We start from the raw sequence: 21597 nt of genomic DNA, 5'->3' as shown, positions 1-21597 counted from the left end.
CCAGGGACAGCCTGGATGTGCCATTGCACAAATTCTGAAAAGCGAGACAATGACAAAAAAAATTGCAAGAGGAGTGCTTGTGAAAACTGGGTTCCAAGAGCAGGGCTCTGACATACAATTGCACAATTTATTCCGATCTGTTCAGCAATGCCAGCCTAGCAAGAGAACTGCTAGCAATACATGGCTGTGGACTACAGAAGCTACAAAATGTACCATAATTTAAGAAATTTTAAAATAATAAGGTATCACTTCTACCCATCAGAGAGTAAAGGTTAACCAAAAGAACCTTGATAATGGTGTGAGGATATAAGGAAACAGGCACCCCCACCATTCATGTGTAGATATTTGGCAATATCTACCAAAATTTTAAGTGCACATGTCCTTTGTGCTGACAATTTTGTTTTTAGAAACACTCCCCAGGTAAACTCATCAAGTTGACAAGATCTGTGCACGCAGATGTTAATTATCATTGTTTGTAATAGCAAATGCAAGAAATAACCTAAATGGGCATCATTTAACTACATTGTAGAAAAAGCATACAATGGAATACTATGTAGCCAGTGAAAAGAAGGAGGCAGAATTTATGTTACTACATAGAGATATTCTAAAAACTGAAGTAAGAAAAGAGACACAGAGCAGGTCATAAAGTAGGATCCCATTAGTTTAAATAAATAAATTCTTATATACGCCTAGACAATTTCTGGAAGGAGGCAATGGTCCAAGGCTGATTAGCTCTGAAGAATGGGACTGGAATTAGAAACCTAGCGGAAGGGACTTTTCGCTTTATCTTCTTTTGTGCTGCCTGATTTTTTTTTTTACCATGAATATGTTATAATTTAAGGGAAAAATGTTAAGTATATGGACAGTTTGCACTTCAATAAGAAGCAGCAGCAGCAGTTCCAAAGGCTCATTTCTTTAAATTTTCTTATAAGCTACTTGGAGCTCAAACTGACCACTGATTCCAGTCCTGGGACCACCTCTTCTACCCTGAAGGGAAGTCCATCTTGCCCCAGAAAGAGAGGACCAGGGTCTCTCTCTTTCACAGCCTGAATCCAGTTGGTTCTTCTTCCACTCTGCTCTTAAGCAATGAGTTTGTGCTTGAATCTTAAGAAAACTCAAAGGAGCTCAATATACAACTTTGCTGGGGTAAATTTGACAAAATAAATCAGAATCCTTACATGCAGGCAAGGAGGCTTCCAGAGCACAGATCGTGGCCCGTTTTGGGATCTGGGTGTTGGTTTTACATGAGTGTGTCAAGTTTGTGGAAATCAATCAACTTGTACACTTAAAATCTCTGCTCTTCTCTGTATGCAATCATACTTCAATAAAAAGAGTTGTTTGGGTTTTCTTTTTTTTTTAACATATATGCCTTTTGACTTGGCAATTCCATTCCCTATTCCATGCCATCCCAAGGGGAAAATTCAGATCTGTGTGCCAAGTTGTACTTTTGAGGGTCTCCAGTGTATTGTGGTCATAACTATGAAATACTGGGAACAACCTAAATCTCCAATGGGGTAAAGAAAGATGACATCTCCCAACAACAGAGCACATTTCAGCCAATACAAAGTGGGTGTGGAAGTATACGTAATGACATGGGAAGACAGTTACAGAAAATTTCCAAGTGGAAAGAAAGAGGCTAAATAATATGCTCAGGGCCATACTGTTCAGGGGGTAAGATTAAGGATCATGATTTTTTTCTTCTCTGTGTTTTTCTAAATTTTCTAAGTTTTCTGAAATAAGCAATTCCTCTGTAACATTTTTTAAAAACACAATAAATCCTATTTAAAATAATGGCAAATAAAAGGAAGCAAAAGGAGACAAAAGGGTTACAAAATAGTGGTTCTCAAATGCACTGGGCATGAGAACCCCCTGGGGCTCGAACAGCAGGAATTCAAACCCCAGCCCCAGTGCTTGCCAGCAGTGTGCCCTTGGGTAAGTTCCTCAACCTCCCTGTGCCTCAGACGAGACTCCCCATCTATAAAATGGGGAGACTGGGGGCCGGCCCAGTGGCACAGTGGTTAAGTGTGCACATTCCGTTTTGGTGGCCCAGGGTTCGCCGGTTCAGATCCCGGGTGCGGACATGGCACTGCTTGGCAAGCCATGCTGTGGTAGCCATCCCACAGATAAAGTAGAGGAATATGGGCATGGATGTCAGCTCAGGGCCAGTCTTCCTCAGCAAAAAGAGGAGGATTGGCAGCAGATGTTAGCTCAGGACTAATCTTCCTCAAAAAAAAAAAAATGGGGAGACTAATAGTACCTACCTCATAGGGCTGTTGGGAGGGGTAAATGAGTTAATATGTACTAAGCCTTCAGAGTAGTGCCTGGCACAGACCTACAGGCATGGTAGTTAACCATAAAATTCTGATTCCATCATTCTGGGATAGGGCCAGGGAACCCGCATCTTTAACAAACCCCCCAGATGATTCTGACCCTGTGAGAAACACTGGATGAAATCCACTGCAATGCTCCCAGTATCTTTGGTGGTCCTGGAGTTATCTGTAGCAAGGCTTGGGTACTAGGAGCCATGTGAAGGGGATTCTCACCAAAGGAGATCACAAAGCCAGCTCTTTGCTCTCCCTCCATCCATCCAGGTCCCTCCCAACCCTCCCCTCCTACACAGAGCCTCATCTGGGTACTTCCCTCACCAGCACGGGGCCAAGGATGGGCATCAGCACCCTCTACAGGCATGTTTGGGTAGTACAAGGAGGAAGACGGGGCATCTTCTTGCTGGTGTTTCTAGGATGGCAGCCATATTGCCCTCTGGCAAAAAGGATGGAGGGATGGGGGAATTCTCTGTGTCGCAGGAGATAGGCAACAACTGCCTGACGTCTGAACACCAGCCCTGGTTCTGACATTAAACGTAGCTGTGGGGAAGCCACTTAAACTCCCTCCTCCTCTGTTTTCTCATCCGTACAGAATAACTGCAGTCATTTCTTGAGAATCTCCCAGGAACCAGATGCGTCATACTTTTTATTTCCTCTAATCCTTACCACAACCATGTCCTTTTTCCTGGTGAGGAAATGGAGCCTCACACAGTTTAAAGCGCTTGCCCAAGGTCACAGGGCTGGTAGGCGGTGGCGGCAGAATTCAAACCCAGAATCCCTGCTTTTAACCATCCTGCCATTCCTACTGGGAGGTCTCAGGGCAGAGCAGGCCCCAAATGAGGGCAAGGCCAGATGTGTGATACTGCCAGACCGGGCCCGGGCAACCCTGAGATTCTTCCCGGGCCCCCTGCCGATGCCCAGCTAAGGAGGAGCCCCAACCAGGGCCAGAACGCGCAAACCTTGAGATTCCTCCCGCAGGCCTGGCAATCTGGGCTGGGGAGTCATACTTCTGGCAGATGAACAGGGACTCAGGTGGAGACAGGCAGGGGCCACAGAGGAGAGGCTGGGAGCTCCCTCAGACACTTAACAAAAAAAAAAAAAAAGGCCTGCAGCTCAAACACAGCATGTTCATGATTCATTCATCCTAATTTCCCTGGATAAAGATGGGGTCCTAGTGGGGTCTGCCCCATCCCCAGGCCCAGAGGAATTGTCTCGGACCCCCAGCCTCATGGCATCTCCATCAACCCTTGTCCTTTGCCCCTTTGAAGGGAGTAGGGCTGACTTAGATTGATCTAATAAACTGAGATGGAAAAGGCCATTTCCACTCAAGGTCCCCTCTTCTCTCCCCATCACTGGCCCCACCCTCAGAAGGGCTCTGCCCTGCAAGGTGCCTCCTGTATTACATGAGAGTGGGTGTGGAATTGGGGCTGGATCCTATAGTTCCGTGAAAATCTGGACCAGAGCTTCCCCTACGGCCAGGGGATCCATGGGCAGAAGTGTAGTCACTACTAAAGGAATAACCCCATGAGGTACATACTGCTGGTGTCCCATTTTACAGATGGGGAAATTGGGGCACAGAGAGACTAAGTAATTTGCTCAAGGTCATACTCCTGATAAGCGACTGTGGCAGATTGTATTTTCCAAAGATGACCACATCACCCCACAATACATGCCCGTACCACATGCTCTTCTTCCCAGGTGACATTAACACTCTTCCATTAAGAGGCAGGGTCTACGTTCCGCCCCGCCCCCCCCCCCCCCCCCCCCGCGCCCCTTGGATCTGTTTGGATCCATGACTACGGCAGGAGCAATGCTGCATCATTTCTAAGGCTGGGTAAGAAAAGGTGAAATAGTTTCTGCCTGGCTCTTTCTTGGGATTCTTGCCCCTTAACCCAGCCTCCCTGCTGGGGGAAGCCCAGACTAGCACAGAGAGAGTGCGCTGGGAGAAGCCTGCGTGGCGAAGAACTGAGACCTCAAGCCAACAGCCAGCATCAAATGCCAGACATGTAAGCGACTGAGCCTTCAGATGATTCCAGCCCAACTTTGAGCCACCCCAGCTGATGACGGCAGGACAGATACAAGCATCCCCACCAAACCCTGCCCCAAGTGCAGACACCTGAGCAAAATAAACATCACCATTGTTTTAGGCCATAAGTTTCTGGGTGGTTCATTATGCAGCATTAGATAATCGGAACAGGGGCAGAGCCAGAATGTGAACCAAGCGAGCTGGCTCCAGAGCCTGTGCTCCCGGCCACTCTGTCACCCGGTCCCTGCTGGGTGAGAGACAGTAGAGAGTGGGGATTTATAGCTGCGGTCTGGAGTCAGACATGTATTCATTCATTCATTCATTCATTCATTCATTCATCAAATGTTTATTGCATCCTACTGTGTTCCAGGCTGTCTGCTAGTGCTGAGGACATTTCAGCGAATGAGACCGACCAATCCCTGCCCTGGGGAGTGTGGGGAGTGGGGAGGTGGAGGATAAAAGGGGGATAACTTTACACAGGTATTTACACTAGGGTGATACTGCGTCGGTGGGGAGCCCTGTTTCCAGAGGACGACCTGGGACGGCCTTTCTGAAGAGGAGGCTGCAAGGATGAGATGACCCTAGCCTCGTGAAGAGCGGAGGGAACAGCAGCAAGTGTCAAGAACAGACCTAGGTCACATCTCAGCTCCACTATTTACTTGCTGTGTTACCTTCTGGAAGTGGCTCAGCCTCTCTGAGCCTCCTCTTCTTCATAAGATGGGGAATCCACCTCATAGGATTGTTCTGAGAAGCCAATGAGCTAATACATGTATAGTGTACAGTCCAGGGCCTGGTGCAGGAAATTTAAACAATTGTGGTGACAAGAATTATGCTGCAACCACGGTCCCCAGTAGGATATCTGAAGCCCCAGAAACCACTCTGCTCCCCATCGGAAACTGTGCCAGCTACAGCTACCGGGGATGAGGAGAGAGAATATGGACAGCCGGGGTGGGGATCCCTCCACTGCTGCACTGCTGCCCAAGCCACTGAGGATGGGTCAATGCACGGGGGAGCACACACTTCCCTGAAGCGTGCTGACATACAGCCCAGCTTCCCCCACCCCCTGCAGCCATCCCTGACTCGTCTCCTCGACCCAGGGCTCACCTGCCCGTCACCCTCTGTGCAGAGCCTGAAGGATGGAGCTGGAGATTGGACCGGTTGCCCCTCCCCAGGCCCAGCCCCCACAGCAGTGGCCACCCACACAGCCAGTGGGGGAGAAGCAACTTCCTCAAGGCAGAGGGAGAGATGGGGACAGGAATCCTGGAGAGAGGGCAGAAGACTCAGGAGTCCCAGGGGGCCAGGAAGTCCTGCTGGGGTGAAGTATCAGCTGCCACTGGACAGGCACACCTTGGAGGACCCTGGAGAATGCCTGGTGGGTGGCCAACACACATACCCAGAGAAAAGAACACACACAAGCCAGAGCACACAACAATGCACACACACGCACATGCTCAGAGGACCCCCAGGTAACTGCATAGAGATGTGCAGAAACGGCAGTTCAGCAACACGCCCTCCAGGGACACACGTGCACCATGTGCGCACACATACAGGCATACATACCTCACTGTGCCTGACTGCCTGTCCCTCCCCTCCAGCTCTTGCTCACTACCAGTCATCTAATCAGCAGGGTCTCCCAGGGGCCCATGCCCGATGCCATCTGCTGACCCAGACCTGGCAGGGCCCAGCCAGCATGACCAGCACGATCCAAGAAGAAGTCTGACAGTGCTGGATCTGAACTAGGGAAGGGGGTGGAATACCAGCTGGCCCTGAGAGCAAGCTGCCAGCCCAGAACCCCAGCATGGGCAGGGCTGGGGGCTCAGCACAGCTTCAGTCTCATGCCGGGTTCCCTAGGGCAGAATCCTTGCCTTGGTGTCCCACCTGCCTTGAGAGCCCCTACGGCCACTTCGCATCTTGAGCAGGTGGAGAGGAATCTTCTTACAACTATCTGGAAGCACTGAAGGGTTGTGGCAAAAAGAGGGAAAAAAGGAAAAAACAGTGCAGCATGGCAGACTGAGACCAGACGTGAGGCAGAACTTCCCACTAGAGAAGCAGCACAGCATTGAAAGAGGTGTAGGCAAGAAGAGAGCATCATCTGGCTCCATAAAGATGCACTCTTTAAAAGGAGAGGAGATGGATAGGCTGGCATTACTGATTTTATTTATTTATTTATTTACTAAACTTATTAAAAACAAAAGGAGTCTCAAACTGCAGAGGTCAGAGGAGTCTTTAAATGGCCATAAATGAAGACAGTGGTGGCCACACCTCCCCAGCCTAGATTGGGTATGACCTTGACTGAAGGCAGAGGGATGGACGCAGTGACCTTTGTATTGCCAGCCTGAGCTGCCCGCGCATGAGCAAGAGGTGGCTGGCCACCTTCCCCACTGTAGGACCTCTCCCTGAGCGGGTGGCACATTGCTCAGAGATGGGAGAGGGTAGGGAGACAGGGCCACTGTGGTGCCATGGAAACAGGCCTCGGCAGAGGCACGTTGGCACCTTCTCCAATCACCGCTCACAACAGGACCCAAGTGTTTGCAGACAGCACCTCCCCTGCCAAAGGGGGTCCTGGCCCCAGAGGGGCAGGGAGACACATTGGGAAAAAGGAGACTGAGAAGGCTTGTAGGTGCTATACCCTGAAACATACAGCCTACCCCAGCTGATGCCCCAAGACCCCTCAACTAACCCTCAACCACTGCCCCCCTTCTCTCACATCACCCCGTCACTCTCCTACAGGCCAGCCTGTCCCCGCCACCTCAGACACCCTAATCTTGGGGCACCAAAGCTGCCCACCTCAACCCACAGCCCTGGCTCCTCCATCATTCTTGGCCACCATTTGTCAACCTGCTTTCCCCTCCCTTCCTGCCCTCCATTTTCTCTCTCCCTCCTCTGCCCCCTGCCCTGTCCTCCCCACTGACTGCGGCCCAGACCAGTGCCCACGACCATCTGCCGGCTCCAAGGGCCAGCATCCACGTTCCTGCCACTCCTCCTTCAAGCACCTGCTTCCGAGCTGCCTGCTCCCCTCGCCCCCTCTGCCCACTGCCAGGCTCCCATGTCCTCCTGGGGACAGAGCCCAGCAAGAGGCACGTCTAAGCAGCCAGCCCAGGAGCAGGGCAGTGTTGGCCCCAATTCACAGACTGCGAAACAGAACCATTCGGGGGTCTGGGAGACTGAGCCACAGCTCCAGGGGAACTGAGCAGGTCAAGCGTCTGGCCCTCGAGCCCCAGATTCTACCACCAGGAGGGAGGTCTTTAGAGGTCACCTAATCCAGCCTCCTCCTCCATTCAAGTGAGTGAATATCTAACCTAGAATGTGCTGTCTTTCCAAATATACAAAAATACTTCAGGGGCCGGCCCCATGGCCGAGTGGTTAAGTTCACGTGCTCCGCTTCGGCGGCCCAGGGTTTCGCTGGTTTGGGTCCTGGGCGTGGACATGGCACCACTCAGCAGGCCACGTTGAGGCAGCATCCCACGTGCCACAACTGGAAGGACCCACAACTAAAATATACAACTATGTACCAGGGGGATTCGGGGAGGAAAAAGAAGAAAAAAAAAACATACTTCACTTGTGGAGTCTGAGCTATGGACCCATCACTGTGTTCAAAAATTTAATAAATATCATATTTAATACTCACAACCCCCAGATAAGGAAACTGAGGCTCAGAGAAGTTAGCTAATTTGCCCGAGGTTACACAGCGTGTTGGACACCTCAGTGTGCCACTTCAAACCCTCTCAGCCTCACTTCTTACTCCAGCCATTTCTGCAATGACCAGTTCCCTGCAGGCTTCAAGCAGCAGCTGACGGTGCCACATGGCAAAGTGTCACCCAGGGCAGAGCGGGGCCTTCTCTGAAGCTGCAGCGTGGGACACACACAGGAAGCCACTTAGGCCTCACACACGGGCAGCCTGGAAGCTTGTGGGAGGTAACGTCCATGGACAGGACAGAGCTGACGGATGAATGCCTCCCTGTTTCTCTCCCCAAAGGGCAGTTCTGAAATGCATTCCACGGGGCTCCTTGGGAGACCGCCCAGGACAGAGCGGTGGTCATGATAAAAATAACACATCCTTGTGCTGCTTTCCCTTTCTCTCCCTCATACCACGGGCCCCACCCTTGTTCCCTGAGACCACTTCCCAAGCAAACCTCTCAGGTCCAGCTTTGGGGTAAGGCAGGTGGAGACACAGCCAGTGGGTGGTGGAGGTGGGGTTCAAATCCAGGTCTGAGCGACAAGAGAGCCTTTAGGCTGAAGCACCACACTGTGCTGCTGCCACCACCATACATGCCAGGCTCCCTTCTCTCAAAGTTCAAGTCATCCTGAACCACGACGGCTCGGCCACATTTGATTCAGACAGGGTCACGGGAAAGATGGAGGGGAGGGCGTGAGGGTGTCTGCAGCAGGAGCGCCGTCTTCTCTGGAACTGAGGCCACCTGCCACCAAACTGACTCAACACTCTAGGCTGAGCGGGAGTCCCAGCTCGACATGCCCTGGCCCTACCCAAGTTTAGCATCTGCCTCTGCGCAGAAACTTCTGTGGCTCTTCAGCTCCAATCCCCGCCTCCATTCCCCATGCCCCGCCCCACCCCCCATTCCTCAACATCTTGGGATGGAGGGGGCACCCAAGGTAGTTTCTTGAAGCCTGAGCAGCCAGGTCTAGCAGACACCCACCCTGCCCCACACCTGGACCAGAAAACCCAACACACCTGCTTGGCGGTGAGGGCAGAGCGTCCCCCAACTCCCGCCCACGCTGCAAAGATGTGCTGGGACTTTCCTGGGGGAAATCACTGCTCAGGACCTCACATGCCCTGAGTCACTCCCAGCGTGCCAGCCCCAGACAGCAGTGCAAGCTTTCTGTTTACTCCTCACCCAGCAGCAGGAAGAACAGGGGAGGGGTGTGCCTTCTCCCCTCTCCATGGGAAACTGAGACCCCTGGGGTTTAGGGGATGGCCCCAGGGTCACAAAGCATGAAAAGAACCAGAGAGCCCTGGCACCCAGCCCAGGACAACCCTATTATTCCCTATGGAGGCTGCTCTGAGGGGGGCCACTCAACAGAGGCAGATCCCGGCATTCAGAGCCCAAACCCCACTTGCATGTAAATGCCCTTTGGTTTGTTAGGAAGAGTGTAAAGGGAGCTATAGAAAACAGATGAGGAGAAAGAAGGACATCCCCCCAACCAGCTCCCAGGTCCAGGCACACAGCACCTGGCTGTGCCAAAGCCAAGTGGAGTCTACACAGTCCTGAGGTGCCCTGGATCCCCACCCAGGGCTGGCACCCCACACCCACCCAGGGCCTCTAGAAATGTGCATCAGGCTGGAGGCTGGCCTTGCCCCAAGGGTCCATGAAGGCCTCCAGCCAGCATCCCACCACCGCAGCTCCCCTCCCTGCAAACGGCACAGGTTGGAGTCAGGACGGGGTGGGGTTTATGCTCTTTCAGGGGGAGAAAACAAACCAACCCAGTCTAGCTACAGGGTCCTCCTCGGGTTCCTGGCTTTTTCCTTCTGCCACCACCTGTAAACACCCCACCTCTGACCTCCACCTCCGTCAGCTTCTCTAGCCAGAGACTTTGACAGCAACATCTCACTCGCGCACACACACTCCGACACATGATGGCTGTGCGCAATGCCCCACCCGCGCGGATTTCTGAGGACAGTCACCCCACCTCCCAGACACAACCCGTTACACTGAATTGCTCTGTGGAATCGCAGCACGGAGCTCACACGCGTCCATAGGGGCTGGATATCTGTTTGCAACACACGCATTCATACTCACAACATACACCCCAATTCCACGTTCAGTCACACCCAGGACTCACGTCCTGGTCCAAGCTGACTATGGAATTACCACCCAGCCCGGGACCCACTGACCTTTTGTGATGCCGGCACCCAGGACTCGCTCCCCGACGTGGACAGAATGTCAACAGTCAGTCGCGGCGGCTCACCCCGCCTGTGCTCCCGCAGCGGCGGCGTCCACCCATCTCCATCCGGACCCGAGCCCCCTCCTCCCCGGCGGCGGGCTTCCCTCGCAGCCCGCCCAGTCGCGTGCACCGTCACCGCGGCGCGCACACGCGCACACCCGGCCGGCGCCTGGGAAAGCACAAAGCTGCGCCCTCCGCCCGCCCGCAGCCGCCCGCACACCTGGCTGGCGCGCCCCAGCCGCCGGGGCCGCGCACACGCAGCCCGCCAGGCCGCGCGGGGGAACGCGGGGGTCCTGCAGCGCCACCGCCCACTGCGGACCGCGCCCACCTCGGTCGCCCGCCCCCGGCGACGCCGCCACCAGGGTCCGCGCCCTGGTTCTGGCGGTGCCCACCCGGCCCGCCTAGCGCAGCCGCCGCGCAGCTGCCGGAGACGGGGTGGGAAGGCGGGGACCAGGCAGGCGGGTCCTGCCTAGGGGCGGGGAGGGCGCCGGGGTTGCAGGAGAAGGGGGGTACTGCGGGTCCTGAGCGCTGGGCCCGCCGTTGGGACGCTCGCGTAGCCACGGGACTGCCCTGGGGGAGTTCTCAGAACAAAGGCGCGGGATGAAGCAGACGCGCCCCAGGAACCCGAGGGAGAGAAGGAGGGAACAGCCCACCTGTCCATAGGAGTTCCTGGAGGATGGGGTCCCGGGGCGGGGGCGGGGGTGGGGGGGAGGTGGAAGGGAGGAGCGGAAAGATCCACGGGTTCCTGGTCTATTGAGGAAGACAGTCCGGGGCTCTCTCCAGCTCTGCACGGGGTGGGACTGAGAAGGGGATACAGTCCTATCTGGACTTGGAAGTGGGAGGCCTCAAGGACTGCCAGAACCCCTGAAGGCCCCCCTGCCTTGGACCAGGCAGCCTGAGGCTTTCGTTCACTCACTCCACAGACATCCTCCCAGCTTCTGCCAAACCAGGGATGCTCCTGAACTTGAAGAGGTTGATGGCGTCCAGGCAGCCTTTGGGATGCTTCTCTTCCTCAGTAACCTCCACAGAGACGGGCCTCTGAATATGGCTTGCACACGTCAGTGATGGGAAGCTCACTCCCTCAGGGGCAGCCCACGCCATCCTCTGGCAGCTCTAAGTGCTAGAAAGCCCTCCCTTTAATTGCTCAGAAATCTGCCTCGCATCTGTCTGTTGGCCATGGCCTCACTCTGCTCTGGCCACAATGACTTTCCACTTCTCGAACATACCTAGAGCCTTGTACTTGCTGTTCCCCCTGCAGGCATACTCTTCCACCCCGTCTCCTGTGCCGCCACCATCCATTCAACATCCCTCACCAGCAGCTTCCCCATATGGCTGCCCCCTTGTGTCCTTCAGGACTCAAACCAGATTCAGCTCAAATGTCACCTTCCCAGAGAGGCCTCCAGCTCTTCCAAAGTCCCCACACACCCACTGGTCACTCTTTATCTCAAAGCCCTGTTTTAGTTTCTTCAGCACTCTGACCGTCTTGGGAAATTTTCTTGTCCATGTGTCTATATCTGTCTCTCCCACGAGACAAGGCACTGTAACCCCAGGGCCTAACCCAGAGCAGGATGGAAGGAAGAAAGGAAGGCAGAGGTGGCCAGCCCGTGGTCTGAGTCCCTTCAGCAGCAAGGTCCCTCACCCGGAAACGCAGCCCGCTCAGCCATGACATCTGGCAGTGTTCAGCAGAGGAAAGTACTCAATCTCTGTCCACCGAGTAAATGAACGAATGACAGAACATCCGAAACTCAGATCAGCGGGAGCTTCCCTCCCCCGCTCTGGACCCTGCCTGAGCTCCCGCAGCCCCAAGATGCAAGTGTTTTCTTAAAACCTAAAACATAGGGCTATACCCAAGCCTCTAGTCAATTGGAACCGCAGACAGCTGCCCAGATGCAAACAGGATTAGAGGGCAAAATAGATTTCTCCTTTATCCCTGTTAAGGTGTACCTACTACACTCAGACCTGGTCTCCAGTCTCCAGGGCACTTTGTGTCCCAATTCTGCCATCTCACCTGTTGGGATGGTGCCCAGGTTCTTGCCATCAGCAATGTCACCAGCATCTATCTACACCCTTCCTCATCAAGTCACTGATAAACATGTTGAGCAGGACACAGCCAATGGCAGCCCACTCATCAACCTCATTAGCTGTGCCAGCCTCAGCCCACATTCCTCTGTGTCACCTGCAAGGCTTTGATGGGAAGAAAAGAACATTTTCTTGCTGAAACTCAGAACTACTGTCTCCTGCTCCACCACCATTAACCTACTTTCTAGTCTAGAAAACTAATCAGAAAAGCAAATAAGCTTCCCCAGCAGGATGGGTTCTCATTGCTGCTGCTGATCACCCACCTCTTCCTTTTCTAAGTGCCTCCAAACCAGGCCTTTAATAGCAGACTGAAACTTGATCAGGACAGATGCTAGGTTCACTTATTTATGGTTTGTGGACTTATTTCCTCTTTGTAAAGATAAAAATTACCTTCCCCATCTCCCACCTTTGAGCGTATGCCTTATTCTCTGAAAGGCAGTGTGCATAGTGGCTGTGACCACTGCCACTTCCTCTGTACCTCAGTTTTGTCATCTGAAAAATGGGGAGAACAATAGTACCTACATCATAGCATTGTTATGAAGATTAAATCAATTTATTCCTGCAAAGTAATGACAACATGACACATAAGCACTCAAAAAGTTAAACTATTAATATTCTATCACAAAAATTAATAGAGCCACAAAGCTATAGCAGCCTCCTTTTCAAGTCCCCTGTCAGGTAGCCTTCCCAAGTATGAAAGCTGAAGTCATTTCAAATGGCTCCACACTGTCTTATGATTGCTTCCCTCCTCCATGGACTCGGCTCTGCTCCTGTGACCCTGAGGAGCATTCTTGTTCTTTCACTCAGCAAACAGACCAGCTCTGTTAGCCTCAGGCCACCCGAGGTGGTCTCACCCGCCTCTACTTCCCTTGCCAGTCTCTTGGGCAGGTGTAGCTGGCCCACCTCAGTCTTAGGGCTAACCCCTCTACCAGCCTTCCTACAGGTTCTGAGCCTGCATTGTGTTCATTGGCAATTCACCCAGTGCCAGTTTAATGAGCCCCTTCTCTGAGCTAGGACCTCAGGATACAGCGGAGAACAAGATGGAAAAGGTCCTGCCCTCGGAGAGCTCACATTCCAGGGCGGCCAGGGCAATGGACAAATAGAAAAATAAGATAATGTCAGATCGTGGCGAGAGCATCAAAGGCAAAGAAAGAAGGTGAGAGAGAAGCTGCTTTATGTCAGATGGCACTGGGCACACAATAGAGCTCTGCATCTTGCCTGAAACTTAATCTGACCATGTGTCCTTCATGTCCATGTGTCACTAGTGTGCTCCCAGAACAGCCACACCAGTCTTTCTTTTTCCCTGCAAGAATTCACAATGCTACACTCACAATTTCATTCTTGCACCCTTCCCAATACTCCTGCCTCAAGTGCTAGGAGCTTTTCTGTCTTTTCTCTACATGATTTGAGATCCAGCCTCTGGAGTCCAGGGCACCTGTCTGACCACCCATTCCCTGAAAACCAAGAGTTCCCAGGTGGCCTGAGTCACTTTTCCCAGGGTTCCTGTCACTTCCACATCATCATCCAACTAATTCTTCCTCTTTGGGCAGAACCAAATCCAGAGCATCCATCTGCCTCCCTGCCCCGTACCTTCTGAAATCATCAATGAGACAAGAAGGAGCAGATGCCCTGCTCTCAGCTAAATAGGATTCCTGGCAGATATCTGGGGAGGTAAAGTCTCCTGTCACTTCTAAACGTTATCCTGGGGCCAGTTTGGGGAGCTGCAGTAAGAGCATCATCGCTGTTCCCCTTTGGGCCAGCCCATGGTATATCCCCAAATGACGTCACTTCCATTCCTCTTTCATTCAACCACCCCTGGGAGGAGAGACCTGTTCACCCTTGGCTTCAAGGGTCTTGCTAATTTAGAAGCTGGTGCAAAAAGGTTTGATGGAGAGGCGGGGAGAAAGATCCAGGGTCAGGTCTAGCAGAAGCCTTGGGGAGGGAGATGGCAGCAGCAGGGACACCCAGGATGTCCATGTCGGGACTGCTAGCACTGGTCACACCTGCCCACAGTGTTCAGAAGAGTGCGCAGGAGCTTGGGAGCAGGAATCTGGGTCAGGAAAAGCCCTCATCTCCCAGCCCTCTCCCAGACTCAGGATCCCAGCTGGATAGTCTGGCGTGGGGGAGGAGAAGACAAGGAAGGCAGGGCTGGCTCCACCCCAGATCAAAGTCAGGGCTGCCCAGCAACTTTGCCTGCCACTTTCTTTCTTAAAGAGGAACCAGCTGATCTCCAGGCCTCAGAAATCTCTGCGGGCATTATTTCACTTGAGAGTCACGATCTTCCTGATAGAAGGCAGGGAATATATAATCATACCCATTTCACAGAGGAGAAAGCGGAGGCAGTGAGTTGCCTCAACTCAATCCGTGTATTCTAGGCTGGATAAGAACCCAGGCTGACAAACTCTTTCCAGGCCCTGAGAGGCCTCTTTACCACTGAAGACAATGGTTCCCCGCTATGGGCTTATGGACCAGTGTGAGGCTGGCTGCGTAAGTACCACCTGGGGGGCCTGGACTCCAGCTGGAGAATAAGCATAAGGACTGTGGGTCCCTTTACCTGGAGGGAGACTCAAGGTCAGCGCGGCTGAGGATGCGATGTTGCTGCGGGCTGTAGAGCCACTGGAAGGCTGTCAGCGTCCTCTCCTCGATTCGGAACCGCCCTTCCTGCACGTACCTGCAGGCAGGACAGGAGAGAGTGAGGAGCAGGCAGGCAGGGCTCTGCAGAGCTCCTCTGGGGAGTTGGCCCTGCTTGCTGGAAAAGACAGATGAGGGGTACTTGTCCCTAAGGATCCCCCTGTTCATCTGCCAGAGAGCCCTGTTTCCAGAGGGTCACAATTAAAGTTCCCTGAAGAGGAGGCAGCTACAGGGAGCAGGTTTCAACTCAACAGATGGAAATGCTTTCTTTTTCTTCTTCTTCTTCTCCCCAACACCCCCCAGCACACAATTGCACATTCTAGTTGTAGGTCCTTCTGGTTGTGCTTGGAAATGCTTTCCAAAGTCAGCTGTCTGAAGTTGAAAGGAGTCACTTGGAAGAGGTGAGTTCCCCGTCACTAGAGGTATGTAAGCAGAAGCTGGGCAGGGGATTCGAGCATCAGACAAGGATCCATTCTCCAAGCCCCTTACAGGACTGAGACACTGGACTTCTTGATTTCACAGCAGGAGAGGGCCGCTCTGGAGTAGGGGTCATGAATCAGCAGTCAGGATTAGATCTTCCAGCACCTCAAGGCTTTCTCACAGTGTCCCAGCCACCCTGGGGATGGACAGTCAGCCCAGAGTAAGGCTGGAGAAGCTGGGCTGGGGAAGGGCAACAGAAAAAGATCCCTCCCACTCTGGCCACCCCCTCCTGGTAGACCCGTGAGTCCATTCATTAATTCAGCATTTATTGAGTGCCAACAATGATGAGCAAAAGAAACAATCTGTGCCCTCCTGGAGTTACGGGCTGTGGGGAGAGAAACCATCAAGTAATCACATGAACAAATATATCGTTACAAACAGGCCCTCTCATCCGTTACCAACGGGAGTGTCAATTGGTAAAACCTCTTTGCAGGACAACTGGACAGCATCCATCTAAATCACAAATGCAGCTCCCCTGTAGCCCAACGATTCCTTTTTGGAGACTTTATCTACAGATCTTAACATGTGGACGAGGTCATCTGTGGCATTGTTTATAACAGCAAAAGACTGGGAATGACTCAAGCGTCCATCCATAGGGGACTGGTTAAGTTAATCATGGTGCCTCCCTATAGGAAAAGTGTGCAGCCATTCCAAGCGTTTTAAATGAGGGTGTTCTTGTGTGCCATCATGCAAAGATACATTGCTAACAGAAAAAAATCAAGTGCAGAAAGAGAAGTATGTGTAATTTATGCTAAAAGAGGGGAGGGACTAAAGTATGAATTCATGGTTGCTTATCTTTACACATAGAAACTCTGGAGACAGAAAAGCTGATAAAAGTAGTTACCTGGGTGGGCAGAGGAGGGAACTGGGGGAGTGGGGCGTAGAGCACTGACTTTTAACAATGTATCTTTTCGTAGGGGAGGGGGATTACTGTTCCAAAGGTTGTATGTGAGTGTGTGTGAAATTACAAACTGCATGAAGTGCTGTGATAAAAATTGTGCGGCTGCTCTGACACTGCCCAGTGGGGCACAGGCTATTTGCTGGAGGAGAGAATTTCCCAGAAGGCAGGGTTGCTGGCTTTCATTGCCGCTGTGGCCTCCCCAACCAGAGCATCTGGCCTGTCTGCCTTTGGTCTCCTGGACATGATCTGATAGGCATTTGGGGAAGATCGTCCAGGCTGCGGGGTGGGAAATGGCAGGGCAGCCAGGTTGGATGCTGTTGCAGGGGTCCAGGTGGGACAATGGTGACTGGTATAGGGGGACAGTGCTGGAGATGCAGTGAAATGGGAGCTAAGGAGGTAGCGCTGGCTGGCGTCTGTGATGGGTTAGACACAGGTGAGGGGGAGACAGACAGCAAAGTGGTTTCCCAGGTATGTGCAGGCAGCTGGCTGTAGAGCCATTCGCGCTGGACAGGAGAGGTTTGGGAGAGAAGACCACAACTTCCGTTTGGGATATGACCCTCCTCTGTGACCTGCTTCCTGCCCTGAGATGACTCCCCTCCTGCAAAACCTGGCTCAAACTTTGGCTCCTCCAGGAAGCCCACTCTGATTAATCCCATCCCCCACCTTGGGCTCCTCCATCCTGAATGACATGCTCTTGCCATCTCTATGGGAGAAACTGGTTACGCTAGTTGCCTCCAAAAAGGAGAATTGAGTGGCTGGGGAACATTGTAACTCTTCAGTGCTTTTTGAATTTGAACCATGTGAATAACCTATGTTTGTTTGTTTCAAGATTGGCACCTGAACTAACATCCATTGCCAATCTTTCTTTCTTCTTCTTCTTCTTCTCCCCAAAGCCCCCCAGTACATAGTTGTATATTCTAGTTGCAAGTCCTTCCAGTTGTGCTCTCTGTTTTCAAAAAGTATCTTTTTTTTTTTTTTTTTAATTTGAGAACTCTGCTGATCATGAAGTCTTAGGTCATCAGGACCAAAAAAAAAAAAGCCCCAAGAAGGCACTCATTTTGTCTGACAGCTTTATTTTACAGATGAGGACATGAGGCCCAGAGCAGGCACAGGGCTTGTCCAAAGACACTGGCAGAACCAAGGCCTGATAGTGATGTCCGCTCCCTCCCAGGCTGATAGACCACAAATAGGTCTGTCCTTGACCCCACTGGGCACACACAGGCCCCCAGGCTGAGGGAAGAGCAGGCCCACTCAGGAACCAGGCCCACCCTAATCCTCTTCTCCCCCACCACTCACCCCTGCCACTGTGCAGAATGCAAACTGTAATAATAATACCACTTTGAAGGCTTGTTGCTAGGATTAAATGAGATAATGCGAGGGAAGCTCACGCACGTGGTCATCATGATCACCCTCCCTCCCTGCCATCTTTATGAGCCTTCACCAGTCACGGGCCTTACGGGCTTCACCGATGACAGACAAACCCACTCCCTGCAGTCTCACCTCTAAGCCTCACATCGAACCCCTTGGAACCAGCTGAGCCCATTTTAGAGATGGGGAAGAAGGGGCTCAGGAAAGGGAGGTGAACTAGTCCAAGGGCGCACATGCAGGAAGCCGCAGAGGCCAGGCCCTCCTTGTACCTTCAGCCCGAGGCATCCAGTTTGCTCCTAAGCAGTCCCTACACACAAACACACACACACACACACACACATCCTCTGCCTCCTGCACACCAGCCCCCGCTTCCCAACACAAATCTTCTCAGCTCCTCCCCTGCCTGAAAATGTTAGTGGCTTCCCAGTGCATATCGAATATCGTCCAAACTGCTCACCTTAGACGTCCACTCCTTCCCCACTCTGTTCCCTCCCAGCCTTTCCCACCACTGCATGCTGCCCCTCCACATGCACCCCAACAGACCCCTGCACTCCTGGTCTGTGTGTCCTTCTCCAAGCATGCCCTGCCTTTTCCTACCTCAGAGCCTTTGCTCAGGCTGTGCTCTGACCTGAACTGCCCTCCCTCCATCTCTACCCGACACCTGCCGACCCTGCCCCCACTGCTCGAACCATACTGCCTCTAAAACTCTCTCCCCAACCCCCAGCCAGAATCCAAGAGAGCTCCAAGTTTCCCAGGAGGCTTTGCTTAACCTTGATCACAGCGCTGCTCTCTGCCCGCCCGTACGTGAGTTATTTATGTGCCTGTCTGTCTCCCCGCAAGTGCAAAGACCATGTCTGATCGTCTCTGAAATCCCTGCACCATCCGTCCTCATGCAGCCCTCTGGTCCATGAGCCAGCCTGCCCTGAGACTCAAAAGAACAACAGTGATCCACTCACAACATCCTCGGGAAGCTTCTTTCACAGAATGCCGTGACACAGACTATCTCCATTAACGAATCCAATTTATTAACTTAGTGTATTTGCTGAATTGGACCACACTAAATAAAAGGAAAAACAGAACACCACCCATCCCCAAATATCTTCCCTATTAACCTGCCAGCTACCTGAAATTCCATTGAACAGTACACCAAAGGAGATTAACTACTGCTGAGGGTCAACCTTGTAAGCCACTATCAGCCATTAAAACTTTAGCAAGAAGAAGCATCTCAGGTTATCCATGGGAGAGCAGGAGTCAAGAGACCTGGGCGTTGTCAGGGACATTTTGAAGGGAATGAGAAGAGAAGAGGAAGGGTAGGAGCTGCTCCTAGAAACAGGCCCCAGGATGTGAGGGTGGGGTGACACCTCCAGGAGCATGCAACTCATCACCAAAAGAAAGAAGGGTCCGGCTCTTTACAGGTTACACCTTTTTTGAGGCTGAACACTGGGGTAGGTCAGGCAGATACTGAAACTTGAACCTTGAAAATATTATGCTAAATAAAAGAAGCCAGACACAAAGGACCACATACTGTATGATTCCATTTATATGAAATATCCAGAACAGGCAAATCCATAGAGACAGAAAGTAGATTACTGGTTGCTTAAGGCTGGGCGGGGGGAAGGAAGTGAGGAAGGAGAAACTGCTAAATGTTGTGGGGTTTCTTTTGAGGGTGATGAAAATGTTCTAAAGTTGATTATGGTGATGGTTGCACAACTCTGTGAATATACTAAACCACTGAATTTTACACTTTCAATGGGTGAGTTGTATGGTGTGTGAATTCCATTTCAATAAAGCTGTTATAAAAAATAAATAAGTATCCATGAGTGCATACTGATATAAATAGATGACTGAACAAACAAATAAATGGGAGGAAAGAGATAAATATCCCATGCAGAATAATTCCAAATAATATATGTAAATGCTCTACCCTCAAGGAAGTGGGTCACCGCTCCACTCCGCTGAAGCGTGGGCTCCACGTAGTAACTCCCTTACAAAGAGTAACTATGGAAAGGGGGAGACTGCAGAGGAGGAGCCTGGTGATCAAGGTCAACGTCAACAGTCATAAATCACGTTGACAGTATGTACCCTTGGTATGACATGATGAAAATGGCACTCTGTCCCTGTGGTCTTCCTCCCAAAAACTCATAACCCTAGTCTAACCGTGAGAAAAACATCAGGCAAATCTCAATCTCTACAAAATATGACCAGTACTCCTCAAAACTTTCAAGGTCACCAAAAATAAGGAAAGTCCAGGAAACTGTCACAGCCAAGAGGAGCCTAAGGAGGGAATGACAACTCAATGTAATGTGGTGTCCAAAGGGAACCCTAGAACAGAAAACGGACATTAGAGAAAAACTAAGGAAATCTGAATAACCTATGGACTTTAGTTAATATATCAATATTGGCTCATTATTGTAACAAATGCACCATATTAAGGTAAGATGCTAATAATAGTGGAAACTGGGTGTGGGGTATATGGGAACTCTCTGTACTATCTTTTCAATTTTACTGTAAATCGAAAACCGTTCTAAAATATAAAATTTACTACAAAATTTTTAAAAGACTAATACCCATGATAAACAAAGAGCTTTTACAGATCAATATGAAAAACTTTGCAATGAGCAAACCAACAGGGGAAAAATGAGCAAAGGAAATGAATGAGTAGTTTACAAAAGTAGAAACACAACCAATAAACAAGAAAAAATGCAACTTTTCTTTAAATAAAGAAATGAAAATTAAAGCAACAATGAGAGACCATTTTTGACCAGTGAGATTGGCCAAGGTTTAAAAGTGTGTTAATTCCCAGGGTGAGCAAAGTTGTGGGCAAAGTGGCATCTCACACAACCCTAGAGAGAATATAAAATGGTGCGATTTCGTTGGAGGTCAGGTTGGCAATATCTTTTACAATGTGCACGTGCTTTTACTCGGCAATTTCACTTTGAAGAATGTATCCAACTGCTATCTTTGCACATGTTTTCATGGAATAGATCCAAAGATGTTCATTGCAGCAATGTTTGTAACATCAAAATATTCAAAATACACTAGAAGGTCATCAATAGAGGCTAGGTGAAGAAATTATGGTCCAACTTACAATGAAATACGCTTCAGCCAGTAAAAAGAACATTACCAGAGGGGCTGGCCCTGTGGCCTAGTGGTTATGTTTGGCACACTCTGCTGCAGCAGCCTGGGTTTGGTTCCCAGGCATGGACCCACACCACTTGTCGGCAACCATGCTGTGGTGGTATCCACATACAAAATAGAGAGAGATTGGCACGGGTGTTAGGTCAGTGACAATCTTCCTCAAGCCCAAAAAAAGAGGAAGATTGGCAACAGATGTTGGCTCAGGGCCAGTCTTCCTCAGCAGAAAAAAAAAAAAAAAAAATTGCCAGAGCACTCTGCTCCACTTTTCAGCTACTCACACAGCCTTGGCCTCTAGCCTTTGTCAGCTCCCCCTCCCAGACTCTCAGGCGCCCCCATCAGAAACTGAGCAGGGCCCAGCACAGGCCCTCAGATGTAATAGGAATGCTGAAAAACCCATACATATTTAATAACTTGAGCGGATGAACCCAATCAAATTCTAATTTAATTTTTGGTAGTTTAAGGAGAATTTGGAGAAGGAGTCCAAAGGAAGAGAGCTATTCTGAAAGGATAACTGGACACGAGTTGTGGTTTTTTTTAACATCATCCATCATTATACTATCATACAGAGTATTTTCACTGCCCTAAAAATGCTCTGTGCTCTACCTACTCATCTCCCACACACGCACACATTCACACACACACACACAAAACCCCTGGCAGCCACTGACCTTTTTACTGTCTCCCTAGTTTTGCCTTTGCCGGAACGTTATATAGTTGGAATCACACAGAATATAGCTTTTTCAGATTAG

The 21597-nt window shown here is 51.1% G+C and overlaps 1 protein-coding gene across 23 annotated transcripts in view; it reads right to left on the bottom strand.

Moving 5' to 3' along the window:
- Positions 1–21597, bottom strand: part of RAP1GAP2 (RAP1 GTPase activating protein 2) — a 211596-nt gene that overhangs the window by 184966 nt on the left and 5033 nt on the right. For 12 of the 23 annotated variants that reach the window (XR_011523587.1, XR_011523596.1, XR_011523590.1 and 9 more), the window contains exon 2: positions 14885–15001. Coding sequence is in view for 9 of the 23 variants with exons in the window: in XM_070562956.1 (XP_070419057.1) it covers positions 14885–15001 (117 nt within the window). In the remaining 14 variants the exon portion in view is untranslated. Of the gene's footprint in view, positions 1–10201; positions 10574–11167; positions 11323–14884; positions 15002–21597 lie in introns of those variants that run through there. The other 11 variants (XR_011523589.1, XR_011523594.1, XR_011523600.1 and 8 more) reach the window with 6 other exon arrangements.

Source organism: Equus przewalskii, chromosome 10 (genome assembly GCF_037783145.1).
Source record: "Equus przewalskii isolate Varuska chromosome 10, EquPr2, whole genome shotgun sequence".
Classification (NCBI taxonomy): Eukaryota; Metazoa; Chordata; class Mammalia; order Perissodactyla; family Equidae; genus Equus; species Equus przewalskii.
This window is presented reverse-complemented; position numbering and strand designations above follow the sequence as displayed.